The sequence below is a fragment of the Pristiophorus japonicus genome, chromosome 18 (assembly GCF_044704955.1).
Source record: "Pristiophorus japonicus isolate sPriJap1 chromosome 18, sPriJap1.hap1, whole genome shotgun sequence".
Lineage (NCBI taxonomy): Eukaryota > Metazoa > Chordata > Chondrichthyes > Pristiophoridae > Pristiophorus > Pristiophorus japonicus.
This window is the reverse complement of record NC_091994.1, coordinates 64,355,256-64,379,352: the sequence shown is the minus strand read 5'-3', so window position 1 is coordinate 64,379,352 and position 24,097 is coordinate 64,355,256. Positions and strand designations below refer to the sequence as shown.

General features: G+C 44.3%; 1 protein-coding gene across 2 annotated transcripts in view; it reads left to right on the top strand.

Annotated features, from left to right (window-relative positions):
- Positions 1-14,643: 14,643 nt before the first annotated feature.
- LOC139228764 (mucin-5AC) overlaps positions 14,644-24,097 on the top strand; it is a 55,939-nt gene continuing 46,485 nt past the window's right edge. The window contains exons 1-7 of one of the 2 annotated variants that reach the window (XM_070860103.1): positions 14,644-15,030; positions 17,013-17,187; positions 17,290-17,387; positions 18,529-18,703; positions 18,806-18,903; positions 23,033-23,207; positions 23,315-23,412. In XM_070860103.1, the coding sequence (XP_070716204.1) occupies positions 14,985-15,030; positions 17,013-17,187; positions 17,290-17,387; positions 18,529-18,703; positions 18,806-18,903; positions 23,033-23,207; positions 23,315-23,412 (865 nt within the window). In that variant the 5' untranslated portion in view covers positions 14,644-14,984. The remainder of the gene's footprint in view (positions 15,031-17,012; positions 17,188-17,289; positions 17,388-18,528; positions 18,704-18,805; positions 18,904-23,032; positions 23,208-23,314; positions 23,413-24,097) is intronic. The other variant, XM_070860104.1, reaches the window with a different exon arrangement.

Genomic DNA, 24,097 nt, shown 5'->3' with positions numbered 1-24,097 from the left:
AATGAAGGCCAACATTCCATTCGCCTTCCTGATTACCTGCTGCACCTGCAAACTAACTTTTTGGGATTACTGCACAAGGACCCCCAGGTCCCTCTGCACGACAGCATGTTGTAATTTCTCCCCATTCAAATAATAATCTCTTTTACTGTTTTTTTTTCCCAAGGTGGATGACCTCACATTTTCCGACATTGTATTCCATCTGCCAAACCTTAGCCCATTCGCTTAACCTATCTAAATTTCTTTGCAGCCTCTCTGTGTCCTCTACACAACCCGCTTTCCCACTAATCTTTGTGTCATCTGCAAATTTTGTTACACTACACTTTGTCCCCTCTTCCAGGTCATCTATGTATATTGTAAACAGTTGTGGTCCCAGCACCAATTTCTTCACATGCCTTTTCAGATTACTGTAAAAATCCTGAATATAACTAGTGAAACATTAGTTTTTGTATTTAACAAACATCACAAACACATTCTACACAAAAGAAAATGAGGGGAGCTTCCCTTAGCTTGTAGCTCTGAGAAATTCATGCAGCCTTTTTTTTAAAAGGTATTACGCTGAAAGGGACCAGATCTTTCCCTTCTCTTTATCTCATTCATAGACTAATTTTAGTATTTTTCAACCCAATGTAAGCAATTTTTAAGTTTTCTTTTGACAAGTAAGTGAGCATCTCGGAATTTTTTCAGCTTGTAATAACCAAATCGAAAATATAGTGCTTTGTTACGATTCAAATTGATTTAAAACGAGACCATACATTTTTAATTTAACTATGCAAGACAATCGCAGTTTTTTTCCTGTAATCCAATTAAAACGTCCAATTAATTTTTTTTAGCAACTGTAACTTCAAGGCTGAAGTTTTATCTTTTGTTAAATAAACCCGTCCTTTGTGCTTTTCATAGTTTCGTAAATCATAATCAAAGTAAACTTTCACCTGCGTTTCTAACTTAAAATGTAATTCAATTCTAGGTACACAATGAACATTTTTAACACTTAAATTATTCATACCTTCATAAAACTTCCCACATCCATGACAAAAGGATAACCAGCTAGCTTCTGAACAGAAGTGGGTGGAGCTTAAACAAACATAACAGACATTTTCTTTTAAAGACAGACTTTCACACCAACCTTTCACTCAGCCAAAGCTTATCTTTCTCTTTCTCGGCGCAAAAGCTGAAGCTTCTATGTCGGTTTTATTTTCTTTTTATTTGTTTTTTTTCAGCAACTTATTTTTTTGGTTCCCTGTTTTTTTTTCTTCCTTTGCTGAGTTCTTAGATCATCCCATTCTATCTCCTACTCTCTCTCCTGCACTTTATGCTGATCCTGTTTCTCAAGTCTCCACGCTTCACACACAGGTGGGTTGCGTTAGCCAGTTTCTAACCGCCTTCTTTAAGTTTAGTTTTTTTTCTCATTCACTTGGGATACTATCTCAACCAAGCGCTTGCAATTTCCACCAGATTCATTACATTCCGGGCCGTAATTTAAGTAAGGGTCACCCATTAAGGCTCTCCGTGAATCATCTAATTGTCTAGTGAGGCGGTTATTATCTTCTGTTAGGGTGCCTATGGGACACCTAGCTTCGTCAAGATTCTGTTGCGCATAAAAACATAAGAACATAAAAATATAAGAAATAGGAGCAGGAGTAGATCATACGGCCCCTCGAGCCTGCTCCGCCATTTAATACGATTATGGCTGATCCGATCATGGACTCGGGTCCACTTCCCCACCCGTTCTCCATAAAGCCTTATTCCCTTATTGTTTAAGAAACTGTCTATTTCTGTCTTAAATTTATTCGATGTCCCAGCTTCCACAGCTCTTTGAGGCAGTGAATTTCATAGATTTACAACCATCAGAGAGATGAAATTTCTCCTCATCTCAGTTTTAAATGGGCGGCCCCTTATTCTAAGATCATGCCCTCTAGTTCTAGTCTCCCCTATCAGTGGAAACATCCTCTCTGCATCCAGCTTGTCAAGCCCCCTCATAATCTTATAATTTTTGATAAGATCATCTCTCGTTCGTCTGAACTCTAATGAGTAGAGGCCCAACCTACTCAACCTTTCCTCATAAGTCAACCCTCTCATCTATGTAATCAACCATTGTGAACCTTCTATGAACTGCCTCCAAAGCAAGTATATCCTTTCGTAAATATGGAAACCAGGTGTGGCCTCACCAATACCTTATGTAACCTGGTCGAGGATGACAGCACTATCTCTCTCTGCACAGTACATCGCTGCATATGCAATTAAACTTATTAGACTCTCATGTTCCTGAATTCGGGATTCAGTCTCCTTTGATTACACATTTTGTCAATAATACCTGTACTTCATCCTCACAGGAACCTTTGTTTAATTTACTCTTATATGCGTTAACCAACTTTTTTCAGCCATTTTCTTAACAGACCTCTAACATCAAAAATTATCGGCACCCAGTTCACGAGCACTCCCCACTTCCCTTTGGGTTAATTCCACTTCAAGTGTGACAACTTGATCACGAGGCCACTCTCAAAGTCTAACCAACTCCACAATGCTTGTCTTCGTCCCAACTGGGGTGCCAGACTGAAGAATATTTAAGGGTTCTTTAACCAGACATGGCAATAGTCAGCAGTCAGTATGGCTTGTGCAATAGATCTGATTTATTAAGCTTACAACAATAATATACTTAACAAAAAGCGATTAGTTGTACGAAAGCTCACAGGCCCAGATCCCTGTTTTGCTTCCGGACACAGCCAATGTTGCCCTAAATCTGTCCGCTGCTATCCCAGTAGTTTCTGTGCGAAGGTCTTTGAGTCTCGATGTTTTAACCAATTTCTTATCTAAGGTTCGTTTGGCCAGTGTCCATACATGGTCTTTAACAAAATCACTTGTTGGTTCTCGGGGTCAAAATACCATTGTCACTCAAACCCGAGCTAGTATCCTGGCCACTTCTGCCTCCAGTAATTTTCCAACAACACTACTTGTCCATATTATCTTCTTTACAGATTCCTTCATCTCCTCGGAATGCACCTTACTGATGCTCCTATGTTCTAACTGTCGGATTTGATTAGACCGACTCCAATTTCTACGTTGTTATTATAATCATGTGACCTTGGCTCACAGCTCGTGTTAGCTTGTTATTTGAACCTCGTCAAAACTGAGTACATTCGAGGAGCTTCTAACATTCCCATGCACGCAGAAAATCATGGGTAAGATTAGTTTGGTCAATGACTACAAATTGAATATATAATTGAATCTCTAATACGAGTCTTTCTTACAATCCCCACCTCGAGGATGACGAGGTCCAGTGCCAGTACAGCCCCCAGTTACGTATGCAAATGTTGCACTTTTAAATCTCACCTAAATGAAAGTGAATAATTTTTCTGAGGCAGAAGACTCCTGAAACTGAAAAACGCTGAAATCACTCAAAACGCTGGTTTGCCTAAGTCAAACTGAGAAGGAAGCACTTTGCCGACTACAAATAGATCAGATGTTAATGCCTTTAAATACCGTTCCATCAGCAGCCATCCAACTGCATACTGCCTCCCCTTCCTGCTATTGTTAATGGCAGGCGGGAGCGAGACGGAATTTCTGATCCATGGCGGTAATAGAGCGCTGCGCACCAGATGATGTCACGATCACTGGGGCGCTTGGGACTGAGGCGGTAACTCTTAGCGCTGGCGCAAAACCAGCAGTGAAGTTCGCAAACAGATTTGCGCCCCGTTATCGCCCCTGGAGTCGCTAACTGAAGGCACACAGGAGGCCAATTTCTTTCCCTTAATGTTTATAAAATGAATGCTCTAATTTATTTGTCTGTTTAAATTACAACTAGATTGTTTTGTTCCATGAGAGAGAATTGTGCTTGCAGTAGTGAGATATTGTGCCGTGCATTGAGACTTGCATCAAGGAGTGGTGAGACCCTAATGCTCTGTGTTCCTGCTACACTGATGAGGCTCTATGTCATGGGCAACATTATAACATAAGAAATAGGAGCAAGAGTCGGCCATTTGACCCCTTGAGCTTGCCCTGCCATTCAATAAGATCATGGCTGATCTGATCTTGTCCTCAACTCCACTTCCCCGCCCGCTCCCCATAACCCTTGACTCCCATATCATTCAAAAATCTGTCTATCTCTACTTTAAATATATTCAATGACCCAGCCTTCACTGCTCTCTGGGATAGAGGATTCACGACGCTCTGGGAGAAGAAATTCTTCCTCATATCCGTTTTAAATGGGCGACCCCTTATACTGAAACTATGCCCCCTAGTTCTAGATTCGCCAGAAGGGGAAACATCCTCTCTGCATCTACCCTGTCAAGCCCCCTCAGAAGTTCATACGTTTCAATAATATCACCTTTCATTCTTCGACACTCCAATGAATATAGGCCCAACCTGCTCAACCTTTCTTCATAAGACAGCCCCTTCATCTCAGGAATCAACCTAGTGAATCTTCTCTGAACTGCCTCCAATGCAAGTATATCCCTCCTTAAATAAGGAGACCATAGCTGTACTCAGTACTCCAGGTGTGGCCTCACCAATACTCTGTACAGTTGTAGCAGGATTTCCCTACTTTGATACTCAATCCCCTTGCAATAAAGGCCAACATTCCATTTACCTTCCTGATTATTTGCTGTACCTGCATGTTAACTTTTTGTGTTTCATGTACAAGGACCACCAGATCCCTCTGTACCACAGCATTTTGTAATCTCTCCCCATTTAAATAATAATTTGCGTTTTTATTTTTCCTACCAAAGTGGATAACTTCACATTTACCCACATTATACTCCATCTGCCATTTTTTTGCCCACTCACTTAGCCTGTCTAAATCCCTTTTCAGATTATTTGCATCCTCCTCACAACTTGCTTTCCCATCTATCTTTGTATCAGCAGCAAATTTGGCTACTTTACACTCAGTCCCTTCATCCAAGTCATTAATATAGATTGTAAATAGTTGAGGCTCCACCACTGACCCCTGTGGCACCCCACTAATTACAGTTTGCCATCCTGAAAATGATCCATTTATCCTGACTCTCTATTTTCTGTTAGTTAACCAATCCTCTATCCATACAAATATATTATCCCCAACCCCGTGAGCTCTTAACTTGTGCAGTAATCTTTTATGTGGCACCTTATCGAATGTCTTCTGGAAATCCAAATATACCACATCCACTGGTTTCCCCTTATCCACCCTGCTCGTTACATCCTCAAAGAACTCCAGCAAATTTGTCAAACATGATCTCCCTTCCAAAAGACCATGCTGACTCTGCTTGACTGTATTATGATTTTCTAAATGTCCTGTTATTGCTTCCTTAATAATGGATTCCAGCATTTTTGCAATGACATTTTGGCATTTTCCCAATTGGACTCCACCACAAGTGAAACCACCCTCTCTCGGGCTACCTTTTCGAACCCCTTCTATCAGGTCACCTCTCAGTATTCTCTTCTCTAGGGACAAAATCTCCAGCCAGTTCAGTCTTTCCTGCTAATTGTACCCTCTTAATTCTGCTATCATCCATGTCAATCTTTTTTGCACGTTCCCCAGTGCCTCTATATTCTTTTTGTAAAATGTAGACCAGAAGTGTGTACAGTATTATGTGTGGTCTAACCAAGGTTCTATATAAGTTTAACATAACTTCTCTGCTTTTGAATTCTATTCCTCTAGAAATGAGCCCCAGGGTTTTGTTCGCACGGTTTATGGCTTTGTTAATGTGTTGCTACTTTTAATAATCAGTGACTCTGCACCCCTAGATCCCTTTGCCTCTCTATCCCATTTAGACTCTTATTTTCCTTATTCCTCCTCCCAAATGTAACACCTCGCACTTGTCTATATTGAAATTAATTTGCCATCTACATGCTCATTCTGCAAGTTTAACATCTTCTCTTTCAGTAGTAACCACGCCCCCTCCCAATTAGGTGCCATCTGCAAATTTTGATATTGTATTTCCGATTCCCGAGTCCAAATCATTTACGTAAATAGTGAACAACAGTGGTTCCAGAACCGATCTGTGTCGAACATCACTTCCCATCTTCCGCCAACTGCCTTTAACCCCCGACCCTTTGTGTTGTGTTTTGTAGCCAGTTTGATCTCCATTCAGCTACATGTCCCCTGACTCCGCCGCTCGAACCTGTGCCATGAGTCGATATGTATTCCTTATCAAAGACCCTTTGAAATGTATATTACATACACTGCATTAACCTTGTCTACTCTTGCTGTTACTTCAAAGAATTCAATGAGGTTGGTCAAGCATTACCTTCCCTTTTGAAATCCATGCTGACGATTCTTTATTACCTTTCCGGTTTCGAGATGTTTTTATATGACCTCTTTCAGTAAAGATTCCAAAACATTCCTACCACCGATGTTAAGCTAACTGGTCTTATAGTTCCTTGGATTTGTTCTATCTCCCTTTTTTAATATAGGAATAAGGTCCACTAGTTCCCTGGCACTATTACATTTCTATTCAATATATAAAAAGTAGTGCCTCAGCTATCTCTTTGTTAGCTTCTTTGAGAATGCGCAGATGCAATCTATCCAAATCTGAGTTATTATCTTCTCTAAGTTTAACTAGTTTATTAATGTTCTCCCTCCTTTCCATCTTAAATGTCGGCATGTCCTTTTTATCTCTTCTTCTAATGTCATGTCATAGAATCATAGAAATTTACAGCGCGGAAGGAGGCCATTTCGACCCATCATGTCCGGGCCGGCCGACCAAGAGCTATCCAGCCGAATCCCACTTTCCAGCTCTTGATCCATAGCCCTGCAGGTTATGGCACTTTAAGTGCACATCCAAGTATATTTTAAATGTGGTGAAGGTTTCTGCCTCTACCACCCTTTCAGGCACTGAGTTCCAGACCCCCATCACCCTCTGGGTGAAGAAATTTCCCCTCATATCTCATCTAAACCTCTCCTCTGCACCTTTTCCAGTGGACTCACATCTTTCCTGCAATGTGGCGACCAGAACTGCACACACTACTCTTGCTGCGGCCTAACCAGTGTTTTATACAGTTCAAGCACAACCTCCTTGCTCTGGTATTCCGTGTCTTGACTTGTAAAGGCAAGTATTTCATATGCCTTCTTAACTACCTTATCTACCTGGCCTGCTACCTTCAAGGATCTGTAGACCTGCACTCCAAGGTCCCTTTATCCCACTACACTTTTCAGTGTCATACCATGTAATTTGTATTCCCTTGTCTTGTTGGACCTCCCCAAATGCATTACCTCACAATTATTGAATTCCATTTGCCACTGTTCTACCCAGCTGACCAGTACATTGATATTTTCCTGCAGCCTACAACTTTCTTCTTCATTATCAACCACACAGCCTATTTTGGTTTCATCTGCAAACTTCTTAATCATACCCCAACATTTAAGTCCAAGTCGTTGATATACACCACAAAAAGCAAGGGACCCAGCACTGAGCCCTGCATCTCACTGGATACAGACTACCAGTCACAAAAACACCCATCAACTATTACCCTTTGCTTCCTGCCTCTGAGCCAATTTTGGATCCAACTTGCCACTTTGCCCTGGATCCCATGGGCTATTAGTTTCGTGAACAGTCCGCCAAGTGGGACCTTGTCAAAAGCTTTGCTAAAATCCATATACACTACATCATACGCACTACCCTCATCGACCCTCCTGGTTACCTCCTCGAAAATTCAATCATTAGTCAGACACGACCTTCCCTTGACAAATCCATGCTGACTGTCCTTGATTGATCCATGTCTTTACAAATGAAGATGTCCCTCAGGATTTTTTCCAATAATTTTCCTACCACACTGGCCTGTATATCTTTGTCTATCCCTTTCTCCCTTTTTAAACAAAGGTACGATGTTAGCAGTCCTCCTGTCCTTTGGCACCACACATGTAGTCAGAGAACATTGGAAAATGATGGTCAGGGCCTCTGCTATTTCCTCTTTTGCTTCTCTTAACAGCCTGGGATACATTTCATCTGGGCCACTTTCAAAGCTGCTAAGCCCCTTAATACTTCCTCTCTCACTATATTTATCTCGTCTAATATTTCACATTCCTCCTCCCTCATTGCACAGACTGCATCACCCCTCTCTTTTGTGAAAATGAATGCAACGTATTCATTAAGAATCCTACCCACTTCTTCTGTCTCCACACACAGATTTCCTTTATGGTCTCTAATAGGCCCCACTCTTTCTCTAGTTATCCTCTTGCTCTTAATGTATTTATAAAACATCTTTGGGTTTTCCCTGATTTTACTTGCCAACATTCTTTCATGCTCTCTCTTTGCTTTCCTGGTCTCTTTTTTAATTGCACCCCTGCACTACTTATACCCCTCTAGAATTTATGCAGTGTTGAGTTCCTGGTATCTGTCATAAGCTTCCCTTTGTTTCTTTATCTTACCCTGTATGTCCCTTGACATCCAGGGGGGCTTTAGATATGTTAGTCTCACCCCTTTTTAAAGGACCATACTTGCTCTGTACCCTCAGGATCTCCTCGTTGAATGCCTCCCACTGCTCTGACACTGATTTACCATCAAGTAGCTGTTTCCAGTCCACTTTGGCCAAATCCCATCTCAGCCTAGCAAAATTGGCTTTACCCCAATTGAGAACTTTTATTCCTGGTCCCCCTTTGTCCTTTTCCATAACTACCCTAGATCTAACTGAATTATGATCACTAACATCAAAATGCTCTCCCACTGATACCCCTTCCACCTGCCCCTCTTCATTCCCCAAAGCCAAGTACAGAACCGCCCCCTCCATTGTTGGGCTTGTTACATACTGGCTAAAGAAGTTCTCCTGAATGCATTTTAGGAATTCTGCATCCTCTGTTCCATTCACACTACCTTTTTCCCAGTTAATATAAGGGTAGTTGAAATTTCCCACTATTACAGCTCTATGGTGTTTACACTTCACAGCAATCTGCCCACATATTTGTTCTTCTACCTCCCTCTGTCTGCTTGGGGGGGAGGGGGGTCTACATACACATCCAGTAGTGTGATCACTCCTTTTTTGTTCTTCAATTTAACCCATATGGCCTCGTGTGATGACCCCTCTAACATATCATCCCTTCTCTCGGATGTAATTGTTTCTTTAATCAATATTGTGACTCCCCCTCCTTTTTTACTCCCCTCTCTATCCCACCTGAAAACCTGTAACCAGGAATGTTGAGCTACTATACCTGCCCTTCTTTCAGCCATGTCTCAGTAATAGCTATAATATCGTACTCCCAAGTGTCAATCTCTGCTCTCAGCTCATCTGTCATTCCCTATGCTCCTTGCATTGAAGTATATACCATTTAGTATTGCCAAACTCCCCTGTTGTCTATTTTCCAGCCCTTGTTTCCTCTGTCTTCCAAATTCACTTTCTACTTCTAATTCTCTGCTGCTCAATTCCAGCCTTGCTTCTCTCCCTGCTGAATCTATTCTCCGGTTCCCATCCTCCTGCCAAGCTAGTTTAAACCCTCCCCAACAGCACTAGCCCTGTTAGTCTTCCTGGTTAGAAACTAAGACAAAGTAACTATCCAATATTTCTGTCATTTCACTGACATTTCCTATGAGTTTATCTTGCGTATCTCTTTGTCCTCCGATATCTTAATTTCCCTTTTATTGTGTCTGTAGAATACCTATTTCATTTTATATTCTTTGATGATTTCATTTCATAATTCGTCTTTGCTGTTCTAATTGTTTTTTGTGAATTATTTCCTAAACTCTTCCTATTCCCTTGTATCATACGCTCCTTTAATGCATGTCTTTTTCTTGAATTTCAATTTTGCCTTTCACTGAGAAAAAGTCCACGTTATGTTTCTCATGGGCAGATATAAACAGTCTAACTTGGAAAGCAGTTGAGGGTGGCAGAAGTGGGGAACAGAAAAGTCACTCAGTGATATAGTAGGTCTCCTTCTGTAGCTGGTAAATGTCATTTGTGGCAGAGAACAGACGGACTGTAATTACTGCCCAATAACTGCAGCAGCTGCCCCGAGTGTTTCTGATGCGAACACTGGATGCGAAGACTGGAAGGATTCGCTCAATTCCCGAAATAGTGATGAACACAAAATGCTTGCTCAGAAATCAGGAACAGTTTCTGATACTAGATCCTTCACTTTATCCCTTTTAATTAAGCTCTCTCAGCAAACACCTGTTGAGATCAATTATCAACTTGGTCACCACCAGGAGTCCAATGTTGATACTTATCCCTTTCTATTCTGCACCCATTAAGCCAAAACCTTCAATTCCATCTTTAAAAGTGTTGCTCACAGTGTGCTTTTCATTTGTCCCTTTAACCAGGCAACTGCAAAACCAAGTGGTTTGATCGCGATAACCCATCAGGAAATGGGGATTATGAAAATCTTGTGAATCTCCGAAAAGAACATCCTGGTCAGATCTGCAGCAATCCGACTGCCTGTGAAGTGGAGACAATATCAGGAGTTCCGGCCTCAAGCTCTGGAGACATCGTTTCTGAGTAAATAATGACTCCTGCTATCTTATTCCTCACCACCACTTCTCTCGACCTCTCCCCGCCTCTGATTTGTCACGCTGCTTGTCCAACATCCAAGTATTGCAGAGCAGAAATTTCTTCCAATTATTATTGGGAAGACCGAAGATAATGCCTTTGGACCCCGCTACAAACTCCGTTCCTGAGCCACTTTAGGCTGAGGCTGAACCATACTGTTTGCAAACTTGGCATCCTATTTGATCCTGAGCTGAGCTTTCAACCCCAAAATCCTCTCCATCACCAAGACTGCCTACTTCCACCGCTGTAACATCACCCATCTCTGCCCTATCTCAGCACATCTGTTGCCGAAACCCTCATCCATGCCTTTGCCGCCTCTAGACTTGGCCATTCAAAGGTCTCCTCGCCGGCCTCACAACTTCCACTCTTCATAACCTTGAGTTTTTTGGCTCCCAGCAATCCATCGATTTTAAAATTCTCATCCTTCTTTACAAATCTTTCCATGGCCTCGCCCCTCTCCTCCTCTAACCTCCCCCACCCCTACAGGACTCCGAAATCTCTGCTCTCCTCCAATTCTGGCCTTGTGTACAGCCTTGCTTTTCTTCACTCCACCATTGGCGGTTTTCCCTTCAGTTGGGTAGGCCCTAAGCTCTGGGCTTCTCTCCCTAAACCTCCCCATGTCTTCCTCTACCTTTTAAGATGCCCCTTAAAACCTAATACAAAAGCAAAATACTGGGGATGCTGGAAATCTGAAATAAAACAGAAAATACTGGAAATACTCAGCAGATCAGACAGCATCTGTGGAGAGAGAAACAGAGTTAATGTTTCAGGTCGATGACCCTTCATTAGAACCGGAAAAAGTTAGAGATGTAACAGTGTAGGGAAAGGGGGAGCGGGGGGTGAAAGAACAAAAGGGAAGGTCTGTGATAGGGTGCAAGGCAGAAGAGATTGAGACAAAAGGGATGATGGTGCAATGTAAAAGGATATGGTAATGGGACCAGTTAAGAAACAAAAGTTGAGTGGAGATTGGGCCATTTACACCCTATCATCAATAGCTGCCATTGGAAAGAGAGAAAAAAACAGAAACATAGATAGGGGCAGTGGTTACGGTCTGAAATTGTTGAACTCGATATTCAGTCCAGAAGGCTGTAAAGTGCCTAAACGAAAGATGAGGTGCTGTTCCTCGAGGTTGCGTTGAGCTTTGTTGGAAGAGTGTAAGAGGCCGAGAACAGAGAGGTCAGAGTGGGAATGGAGTGGAGAATTATAGCGACAAGCGACCGGAAGCTCGGGGTCATACTTACAGACTGAACAGAGGCGTTCCGCAAAGCAGACACCCAATCTGCATTGCGTCTCCCCAGTGTAGAGGAGACTGCATCGTGAGCAGCGAATACAGTATATTAAATTGCAAAAAGTACAAGTAAATCGTTGTTTCACCTGGAAGGCGTGTTTGGGGCCCTGGACAGTGGGAAGGAAGGAGATAAAAGGGCAGGTGTTGCATCTCCTGTGCTTGCACAGGAAGGTGCTGGGGGTGACTGCGGAATAGACCAGGATGTTGCGGAGGGAGCGGTCCCTTCGGAATGCTGAGCGGGAAGGGGAGGGGAAGATGTGATTGGTGGTGGGATCACGCTGGAGATGGCGGAGGATGATCTGTTGAACGTGGAGGCTAGTGGGGTGAAAGGTGAGGACAGGGGAGGAAGGGGAAGGGGTGAGAGCAGAAGTGTGGGAAATAGAACGGACATGGCTGAGGGCTATGTTAATCACGGCGGAGAGGAATCCTCGGTTGAGGAAAAAAGAAGACATATCGGAAGCAGTAGTATAGAAGGTGGCGTCGTCAGAACGGATGCGATGGAGAAACTGGGAGAATAGAATGGTGTCCTTACAGGATGTGGGGTGGGAGGAAGTGAAGTCCAGGCAGCTGTGGGAGTCAGTGGGCTTATAGTGAATGTTTGTCAATAGCCTATCCCCAGAAATGGAGACGGAGAAGTCGAGGTAGGGAAGAGTCGGAGATAGACCATGTGAAGTTGAAGGAAGGATGGAAATTGGAAGCAAAGTGAATGAAATTTTCCAGTTCAGGGCGAGAGCAGGAAACGGCACCGATACTGTCATCAATGTACCGGAAAAAGAAGTGAGGGAGGGGACCTGAAATATATCCCACATATTCCACAAAAAGGCAGGCATAGCTAGGACCCATGTGGGTTCCCATAGCAACACCTTTAATTTGGAGGAAGTGAGTGAAGTTGTTCAATGTGAGAACAAGTTCAGCCAGGCGGAGGAGGGTGGTGGATGGGGCCTGGTTGGGCCTCTGCTCGAGGAAGAAATGGCGCGCCCTCAGGCCATCCTGGTGGGGGATGGAAGTGTAGAGAGATTGGACATCCATGGTGAAAAGGAGACGGTTGGGGCCAGGAAACTGGAAACTGTTAAAGTGGCAGAGGGCATCGGAGGAGTCATGGATGTAGGTGGGAAGAGAGTGGACAACGGGAGAAAAAATAGAGTCGAAATAGGAAGGAATAAGTTCTGTGGGGCAAGAACAGACTGAAACGATGAGTCTACCGGGCAGTCCTGATTGTGGATCTTGAGCAGGAGGTAGAAGCGGGCTGTGGGGGTTGGGGAACTATAAGGTTGGTGGCTGTGGAGGGAAGATCTCCAAAGGCAATGAGGTCAGTGATGGTCAGGGAAACGGTGGCTTGATGTTCAGTAGTGGGGTCATGGTCCAGGGGGAGGTAGGAGGAGGTGTCAGAGAGTTGGCGATCAGCCTCTGCAAGGTAGCGATCGGTTCGCCAAACAACAACAGCGCCACCCTCGTCAGCAGGTTCAATGACCAGGTTGGGGTTGGATCTGAGTGAGCGGAGTGCTGCAAGTTCAGAGGGCGGGAGGTTGGAGGGAGTGAGGGGAGCAGTGAGATGGCCGATGTCACGCTGGCAGTTCGCAATGAACAGATCTAGAAAGGGCAAGAGGCCAGAGGGAGGAGTCCAGGTAGAGCGAGAATTCTGAAAAGGGGAAAGGGTCGACTGTGTGAAGGAAAGACACCAGGCCAAAAAAGTTGGCACAGAGACGAAGGCGACAGAAGAAGAGCTCAGCGTGTGGCAAGCTCGAAATTCATTGAGGTGGGGGTGGGCGTAAGCGGCTTTTGCTTTGGACTGATCGTTCGGGGTCAGAGAGAGGGATGGTCAGAGAGGATAGTGAAACACGGCAGGGAGCGAGATTGGAAGAAGGGATGGGGTCAGAGGGAAGTGAAGGGGAAGAAATCCCTTAAAACCTACCTGTCCTAATATCTCATTATATGGCTTGCTGTCAAAATGTTTGATAATCGCTCCTGTGAAGTACCTTGGGATGTTTTTAACTATGTTAAAGTTGCTATATAAATGCAAGTTGTTATTGTTGTACTGTGTCTTTATTTCAAAGAATATGCATTGGTTTAGTAACTACATTATCACACCCTCCCATTGGTTTGAGCACAAAATTCTGACACACCAGTGCAGTGCTGAGGGAATGATGCACTGCTGGAGGTGCCATCTTTCGGGTAAGACTCTCGCAGGTAAAAGATCCCATGGCACTATTTTAAAGAGGAACAGGGGAGTCATCCCCAGTGTCCTGGCTAATATTCATCCCTCCATCAACATAAATCTAAAGCAGATTATCTGGTCATTATCACATTGCTGTTTGTGGGACCTTACTGTGCTCAATTGGTTGCTGTGTTTCCCACATTATAACAGTGGCTACACTTCAAAAGTACTTCATTGGCTGTAAAGAGCTTTGTGACGTCCACAGGTTGTGAAAGGCGCTATATAAATGCAAGTCTTTCTTTCCATATTAAACAGGTGCAGCATTTCTTCTGGATTTATTTGTGTGAATGAAGAACAAACAGATAGGAGATGTGAAGATTACAGAATACGATTTACCTGCCCTGAATCATTTTGTAAGTATTGGACATTTGTAAAAGCTTCCACTTTGGAAACAACGGTCCCGATATTTACAGAGAGGGTGCAGGAGAGGCTAAAACCGGCCGGGGATGCGGAGGTCCAGCCAAACCGAATGGCAGGACCTCCGCATTCTCATCCTTTGGATCTATTTCCCACCCGGTAGCAGGCCACATTGACAGCCAAACCGGTGGCTGGGAGGGGATACCAGCGGCACCAGCCACAGTCGGGGACCCTTGCAGACAGACCCCAGCAATCGGGAGGGGGGCACGTCGGCCATCGCGGCGTGAGGGGAAAGGGTAGAGATCGCACACCGTGGCCACAGGGAGCGCTCGCACACCGTGGCCGCAGGGAGCGCTCGCACACCGTGGCCGCAGGGAGAGAGGGGCCATTCGAGCTGGAGGGGGAGAGGTCACCGATCCCGACAGGGGATAGAGAGAGGCTGCGATCGGCAAATGAGAGGCTGGAGGCTTCGTTGCGGGGCCGGGAGAGCATCCTTCTCCTACTAGCCACGAGGTGTGCTGAGAGCGGCACTCGCATTGTGGAGCCAGCAGCTCCTACCTTCTGCTCACTGCCGCAGGTCCCACCCCGAGAAACCCCAGCAGTGAATTATAAACTGGGCTCCCAATTGCACTGTGGCATACCGATTTCGATGTTAATGAAGTGTACTGCCTCTCTACAATGGGACACTTGGATGCCACGCTATCCGCCGCAGGAAAGAAAGGCGGTGAGCACATGTGCGGAGTTAGGCCGTGGTCCCCATACTTAGTGTCTTGAACTTCCCCACCTGACCCTCTCCTGCCTATCAATGGGGGGGTTAATATCAAGACGAATTGCTCTACAATGAGTGCTGTAGGTTTGCTGTGTTTGAGTAAGATTATTTCAGTCTGTTGTTGGAACTAAAGAATGTTATTGTAGTGTTACACATCAAGAAACCTCACAATATGGTACACCATTATCATAGGCAGTCCCTCGGAATCGAGGAAGACTTGCTTCCACTCTTAAAATGAGTCCTTCGATGACTGAACAGTCCAATACGAGAACCACAGTCCCTGTCACAGGTGGGGCAGATAGCCGTTGAGGGAAAGGGAGGTTGGGACAGATTTGCCGCACGCTCATTCTGCAACCTGCATTTGATTTCTGCATGCTCTCAGCGATGAGACTCGATGCTCAGTGCCCTCCTGGATGCACTTCCTCCACTTAGGGCGATCTTTGGCCAGGGACTCCCAGGTGTCAGTGGGGATGTTGTACTTTATCAGGGAGGCTTTGAGGGTGTCCTTGTAACAGCTTTGGTACTTTGTCCTTGGTACACCAAATACTTACCGACTGCATGACTGAGTGCTGGATCTCCAACGCCCAGAGGGCCTACCCATGATCGTAACATTGCAGGAGGTAGTGAACACAGGCCACACTCCTGCCTTCATGGGCTTTTTATTTTTTTATTAAGCTCTCTCAGTAACCACAGTTGAAACAACAACTTGCATTTATATAGTGCCTTTAACGTAGTGAAACTTCCCAAGGTGCTTCACCGGAGTATTATGAGATAACATTTTGACACCGAGTTGCATTAGTAGAAATTAGTGCAGGTGACCAAAAGTTTGGTCAAATAGGTAGGGTTTAAGGGATGTTTTAAAGGAGGAAGGAGAGGTACAGAGGCAGTGAGGTTTAGGGAGGGAGTTCCAGAGATTGGAGCCCAGGCAGCTGAAGGCACGGTCACCAATGGTTGAGCGATTATAATCAGGAATGCTCAAGAGGGGCAGGATTAGTGGAGCGCAGACATCTCAAGGGGTTGTGGGGCTGGAGGAGATTACAGAGATAGGGAGTGGCGAGGCCATGAAGGGAATTGAAAATAAGGATAAGAATTTTGAAATCGAGGTGTTGCTTAACCGGAAGACAACGTAAGTCAGCGAGCACAGGGGTAATGTGTGAGCGGGACTTGGTGCGAGTTAGGATATGGGCAGCCGAGGTTTGAATCACCTCTAGTTTACGTTGGGTAGAATGTGGGAGGCCAGCCATGAGTGTGTTGGAATAGTCAAGTTGAGACGTAACAAAGTCATGGATGAGGGCTTCAGCAGTGGATGAGCTGAGGCAAGGGCGGAGATGGGTAAATAGGTGGTCTTAGTTATGCTGTGGATATGTGATCTAAAGCTCATTTCAGGGTTAAATATGACACCAAGGTTGCGAACAGTCTGGTTCAACCTCAGACAGAAATTGGGGAGAGGGATGGAGTCAGTGGATAGGGAACGGAGTTTTGTGGCGGGGGACCGAAAACAATGGCTTCGGTCATCCCAATATTCAATTGGAGAATATCTCTGCTCATCCAGAACTGATGTCGGACAAGCAGTCTGACAATTTAGAGACCGTGGAGGGGTGGAGAGAAGTGGTGGTGAGGTTGAGCTGGGTGTCGTCAGCGTACATGTTGGATCTGACGCTCTGATGATGTCAACATGTAGATGAGTACAAGGCAGGGTCGTGAAGAGAAGCCATTGCAGGTGATTCTCTGGATACGATTAGAGAGATAAGAATGGAACCAGATGAGTGAAGCCAATTATTATTCTGTGTAATTGCTTATCAACTTGGTCATCAACAGAAAGAGTCCAATTGTTAACACTTTGCTCTTCCTATTCTGCACACATTAAGCCAAACCCCCTCAATTCCATCTTTGAAATTGTTCCTCACTGTGTGCTTTTTGTTTGTTCCATAAATCAGGCAACTGCAAAACCCAGTGGTTTGACCGCGATAACCCATCAGGCTTTGGGGATTATGAAAATCTTGTGAATCTCCGAAAAGAATATCCTCGTCAGATCTGCAGCAATCCGACTGCCTGTGAAGTGCAGACAATATCAGAAGTTCCGGCCTCAAGCTCTGGAGACATCATTGCTCCGTACAAACATTTCCTGATATTTTCATATTATGGCCTTATTTCAAAGAGTATAAATTGTTTAAGGAACTAGAATATCACACCATTCCATTCTGTATTAAACAGGTGCAGCATTTTGTCTGGATTTACTTGTGTGAATGCAGAGCAAACAGATGGGAGGTGTGAAGATTACAGAATACGGTTTACCTGTCCTGAATCGTTTTGTGAGTATTGGACATTTGTAAAAGTTAATTTATTGATTGTTATCTTCCACTTTGGAACCAATTGCTTTAAAATCAGTCCAGTAGTTTTGCTGTATGTTCAAGAAGATGATGTCAGTCTGTTGTTCGAACTGAACAGTGTTAGTGCAGTGTTACACATCGAGAAACCTTCTAGAGGTAAAGCACACTGAATACTTACCGATGAATCACGGAGTGATAGGAACCCAGCACCCGTAGGGCCTGATCATGGATGCTTTAATTGCTTGAGATATAATTATATTTGCACCTATGCCTTGTGGAGGATGGCGCATGGAACACTGCCAGTCTGTACCTCAGAGGGCGATGTGAGGAAGCTCCAAGCACTGGACAATCACTGACATTCAGAGGTAGTAGGAAAGTTGCCCAGACTATTGTTCCACCAGCGAGGAGCTTGTAAACATTCTGAACTATGCTGTGTGAAACAAACCCATGTCCCATCCTCAAATGTTAATTAGGTCCATGTTAATATAGATATGCTGTCCTTTCCATTAAGCTGATAACTTTCTGCTCCATGTATGATTCCTGATACTTGCATTTCTGTCGAAACATTTATCAATGTTAATGTATGTCTTCCACTGGGAAAGCGGTCAGCAATTTAGCTTTGAACATTGTCATTCACCTGGGGCCTGGTTTTAGTCCAGGAGATCAGACGGAAGGGACGCCTTCACTCACAGCTGCTGTAAGGATCTGAATTGAAACCTATTGACCAGTCTCAGCGAGCTTCCAGCAACTGCAAATCCACTGAAAAATGTCCAAAAACTCGTTTTGCTTGGGCACTATATTAACAGTCTGACTTAGAAAGGGGATGAGAAAGGCTCAAGTGGGGGATAGAAATGATCCCCAGTGTTTTAGGGAGTGTTCCTTCTGGAGCTGGCACAGAATGATTTCTGTTACTAGATCCTTTAATTTTTGCTTTTTTATTAAGCTCTCTCCACAACCATTGGTTAAAACAAATTTCTATGTAAATACTTTTCAGTCAGGTCATCATCAGAATGAGTCCAATTCTTCAAAAAATTCTGTCTATTCTCTACCTATTAAACCGTACCCTTCAATTACATCTGTAAATGTTGGTCACAGTGTGCTTTCTGTTTGTTTCTTTAACCAGGTAATTGCAAAACCCAGTGGTTTGACCGCGATAACCCATCAGGAAATGGGGATTTTGAAAATCTTGTGAATCTCCGAAAAGAATATCCTGGACAGATCTGCAGTAATCCGACTGCCTGTGAAGTGCAGACAATATCAGGAGTTCCGGCCTCAAACTCTGGAGACATCATTGCTCTGTACAAAAATTTCCTGATATTATCATATTATGGCCTTATTTCAAAGAGTATAAATTGTTTAAGGAACTAGAATATCACACCATTCCATTCTGTATTAAACAGGTGCAGCATTTTGTCTGGATTTACTTGTGTGAACAAAGAACAAAGAGATGGGAGGTGTGAAGATTACAGAATACGGTTTACCTGCCCTGAATCGTTTTGTGAGTATTGGACATTTGTAAAAGTTGATTTAATTTACTTTGCACTTTGGAAATAATAGCAGTACATTCAGTGTTGTAATTTTATTGTATGTTTAAGCCGAAAGATGATTTCAGTTGCTGGGTAGTACTGTGTTTGTGCAATGTTAGACATGAGCTTTCTATTGGTACGGTATGCTGCAACATTGGTCGATTGCTTCACCGGCAGTAGGAAGACTACACAGAGTGCACACAATGCACACAGCCAAGGCCAAACGCTTGCCTTCAGGGACGGAAGGAGACTCACTGAAATGTATTATCAATGCAGTGAACATATAAAAATGAAACTTTGTGAAAGTCATGTCCAATATTTAGTTTTCAGCCAGATGTCTGTTTAACCAGCTATTCATTCACTTCATTCTCTGCAGTTTCCATTTAAAATGAAACTATGTAATGTCATGTCTATGCTTCAGGTCTCAACCAGATCTCTGGCGAACTAATTAAGTTGTGCTTTTGATTCTCTGACTGTTTGCTGTTACATGATTTTATTCCTCACGCTTCTTATTTGTCAAATTTCACTTTCCATTATTAATGTCTTTATTTCAAATGGGAAAAGCATCAGATATTTGTAAAACTTGTTTTATTAAATGTTCCCTTACACTTTGGGAAAAATAGGCCTGAAATTTCTGGCATCTGAAGGGTTCTGGCTCCTCAGGCTTTCCTTCCATTGTAAATGGCCCAGACATTGCGGGCGAAGGCTTCCCACGGGCGGATGCCTCCGACCTGAAACATTTCTCCAAGTTTACCTGGTGGTCCAGAAGGCACGGAGACTTGCAGTGCTGGGCCTATACGCGAAGGTATGCGGAGAGGCCCACGTATCCCAGGGACGTAGGCGCTTCATACGTGGCCCTGGGATCACGTGGGCTGGCCCAGCCAATCAAAGTAGGGATATTCCCTTTCCTACTTGTAGTGAGTCCCATATGTATGGCATCAGCATAAGTATAAATGGGAATACCCCCAAAAAACACACACATACAAAATAAATTTTAAAAAACATCACATTTAAAATTAATCAAAATGGAATTTAATTTAATTATTTAAAACAAAAATGTAAACTTTTGAAAAATAAATGTACATATTTTAAAGGGTCTAAAAATAAACGTACCTTATTTAATATGATTTTAAGGGGCTGAATTGTCACTTCCTTTAAGGCCTGTTACCGTTGGAAATCGGCGTCCACGCTGCGGAGTGCAATGGCCACCGATTTGTCTGGGAATGCCCGCCATTTTGAAAATTCCGCTCCTGCGGTGACCTGCTCCTGCCCCCGCTGCTGCCGATCCGTCCTAAGTGCGGCATCAGTGCGCGCTCTGCCAATGTTCCCCCCACTCCCCCACCGTTCGCAAAATACCGCTGAGACCATCTTCCTTCCACCGCTCGGTGCCACTAGCAGCTTTCTCTGACGGTGCACTATGCTCGGAGTGTGCTCAAAATGGCGGTGTGGCTCCCATTAAAGGGGAAGACCTACTGCTCTGGCCGCCATCTTATTTTTTTTGTCGGCCGACTGCCAGGTTGGGCCAACAATTATGCTCCCGGGTTCGGTCAGGCCGCCAACAGGCAGCCTGGCACACCATCTTGGGTACCAGACCGCTGGCCCGGCCAAAATCATCCCTGGTGACCCAGTGGACCAAACTTAAACAATCGCGCAGGCTCTCCCCTTTAAGTGAAGGGGAGAGCCATGTTGATTCAGCGCCGTGATGACCTCATCAGCGCTACGCTGATGACTGACGGCGGCAGACACTCCACCCACCCCCAACCTCCACCCCTCTAGTGAGCGAATTTCCGCTCACTGCTGCACATCCACCCCCATTATGTCCGAGTTTCGGTCCGCTGGAAATAAAAAGCCAAAGAGCGGAAATTCGCTCAAGAGGCCATCGCATCAACCATGCCGGTAAAAACACTTAAAACTGCTTTTTATCAGTCGTAAGAATTTCAAAGGTATTGACTGGGCAGGAGTTGTGCAATAGCCCAAATCTCCGTCCCCGGAGACTCTTTACCTTCGGATTCTTAACAGATCGCAAGTTCCAGGTTTAGGCGCATGCACTTCGCGTACCTAAACCGGGAACATGCGACGCCCCTACGAGCAGCATGCGCACCTCATACGCGCGAATTCAGGGCCAATGCTTCCACAAATTCTGTCAAAAGTGATGTTGGGAAGAGAAATTTCCCACCTATCAACTGTGCGTCTTGCGAATGTTGATGTAGAATGGTATGACATCCTCTATCCTAAATTCCCTCATTTCTAGCCTGAAATCCATGTTTCTAATAAGCAGGCATGCTTCCCAGGATCAAGTGGAAGACAAATCACAGAAGCATTTTGGTAGGAATAACTTTAGAATCATTGAATCATAGAAATTTACAGCACGGAAGGAGGCCATTTCGGCCCATCGTGTCCGTGCCAGCCGACCAAGAGCTACCCAACCTAATCCAACTTTCCAGCTCCTAGGTCCTTAGCCCTGTAGGTTACGGCACTTTAAGTGCACATCCAAGTACTTTTTAAATGCGGTGAGGTTTCTGCCTTTACCACCCTTTTCAGGGAGTGAGTTCCGGACCCCCACCCTCTGGGTGAAGAAATTTTCCCTGCAGAATCTGTGCTGGAAATGAACTGAAAAACAACATGTGGCTGATAAAAGTGATGATCTGCCAGGTGGGAGCTTTTACTGTACATTTGAAGCTGTCAAGGAATCAGCTGGAGCAATGGCCACTGAACTCCCACCTCAGGTTGACAGCCGTGGTCCCTGAATAGTGTGGTTCCCATGGCCACAAATTTAAAGTGAAAATATATGATAAAAAAAGCCTGTTAATGATCTGTCAACAAGGCAATAATCAGCTTAACTAGGTCACCCGTGTCAGGTCTGCTCATCGCTGACAGACCGAACATTGGGAAAGGCGTGTGGCGATGGGTTGACAATGGCGTGGCGACCGACTGTCAAAAAACAAACACATTCACACCCGACTTGCAACCGCTTGTGCCCACTGACCCCTGCAAAATTCCGGCCTCTACCTCTGGGATAAATACCATCTATTTCTGGGGATTTCTTTCTTTCTTGGGCCCTTTTAGCCTGTCTTTGATGTCTCTCTGATTTATATCAAAGTAATTGATTTGCATGTAAAAAAGAAAAAGACTTGCATTTCTATAGCGCCTTTCACCACCACCGGATGTCTCAAAGCATTTTACAGCCAGTGAAGTACTTTTGGAGCGTGGTCACTTGTAATGTGGGAAACCCGGCAGCCAATTTGTGCATAGCAAGCTCCCACAAACAGCAATGTGATAAAGACCAGATAATCTGTTTTTGTTGTATTGATTGAGGGATAAATATTGGCCAGGACACCGAGGATAACTCTCCTGCTCTTCTTCGAAATAGTGCCATGGGATCTTTTACATCCACTAGAGAGAGCAGACGAGGCCTCGGTTTAACGTCTCATCCAAGATACGGCACCTCTGACAGTGCAGCACTCCCTCAGCACTGCGCTGGAGTGTCAGTCTAGATTTTTGTGCTCAAGTCCCTGGAGTGGGACTTGAACCCACAATCTTCTGACTCAGGTGAGAGTGCTACCCACTGAGCCACGGCTAATATCTCTGTTTAGGGAGGGAAGATGCTCATATCTCCCTCAGTGAAAACAACGAGAAAGTAAACATTCAGAATATTCACTTTTTTGCGTGCACCCTCATTTCCAAGCTCATTTAGATCTATTGTAGTTTACACCTTCTCTGACTGTCATCCTACTGTTATAGTACTGATAGAATTGTTTATTCCTCCGCTTAGCCTGTGCTTCTTTGTATCGCTTACTGCACGCTATGCATGGAACAATATTGTCCATTCTGTAAACACTGGTGCCACTCACTGATGAGTACAACATTCACACTCAGAACTAAGTAATGATGTATGTTCATAGATTCTTCATTTCTTTCTTTCCAGCAATCAACATGTTGAAACCAATTATTCTAATTATTTTCTTTTCAACCTGTTCACCACCAGAAAGAACCCAATAATTGCGACTTTTCTAGTTTCTATTCTGCACGCAATAATCTAACACCTTTCCATTCCATTCTTGTGTTATTCACAGTGTGCTTTTTGCTTATCCTTTTGATCAGGCAACTGCAAAACCCAGTGGTTTGACCGCGATGACCCATCAGGAGATGGAGATTATGAAAATCTTGCAAATCTCCGAAAACAATATCCTGGTCAGATGTGCAGAAATCCGACTGCCTGTGAAGTGGAGACAATATCAGGAGTTCCAGCCTCAAGCTCTGGTGATAACATCACTGAGTAAATAATGATTTCTGTTACATTGTTTGAATATTGTGCTATATTTCAAAGAGTATGAATTGTTTTACCGACTACATTATTACACCCTCCCATTCTGTATTAAACAGGTGTAGCGTTTCTACTGGATTTACTTGTGTGAATGAAGAGCAAGAAGATGGGAGATGTGAAGATTACAGAATACGATTTACCTGCCCTGAATCGTTTTGTAAGTATTGGACTCTGTTAAAGTTAATCTTCCACTTTGAAAATTATAGTCGAGATTCGTGTCTATGGGGCAGAGTTCTGGCATGGCAGGATTCATCGAATATGCCCCAACCCTAGTCCATTTCGCGGCTGGGGATCATTTGCGAGGCACGGCAGTCTCTTGGCTGGACTCTTGGCACAAAGCGGGATCCCACCAGTGTGAACCGGAGAATCCTGATGGTACTAAAGCTTGGATACTGCTGCAGCTGAGGCAGTGAGGGATCTTAAAGTGGCAGAATGCTTTATCAAGTCTCAAACTGAAGCTCTTGGCCAACACCAAGACCTTCAGCACTAAGTTTTGGGCCCAAATTGAAGTGAACGTTGGCCTCTATAATATCTTACTACTCGTTGAGGACCTTGTCATCATCATAGGCTATCCCTCGAAGCGAGGATGACTTGTTTCCACGCCAAAACAGGATGAGTTCACAGGTGTTTCAATGAAGGACTTAATATTCCAGATCCTGAACTACATCATGAAGGGTGGAAGATGCCTGTGCGTGGACTTATTTAACATGGGGTGGCCGTTGCACGCCAGCCACCACACGGGCTTGACAGAGTTAGGTCTTGGTCCAGTGGCAAGGGTTACCCAAGACGACTGGAGATCAGCTCTGCTGCACAGACCTAGTGCGCACACATATCGCAGTGTG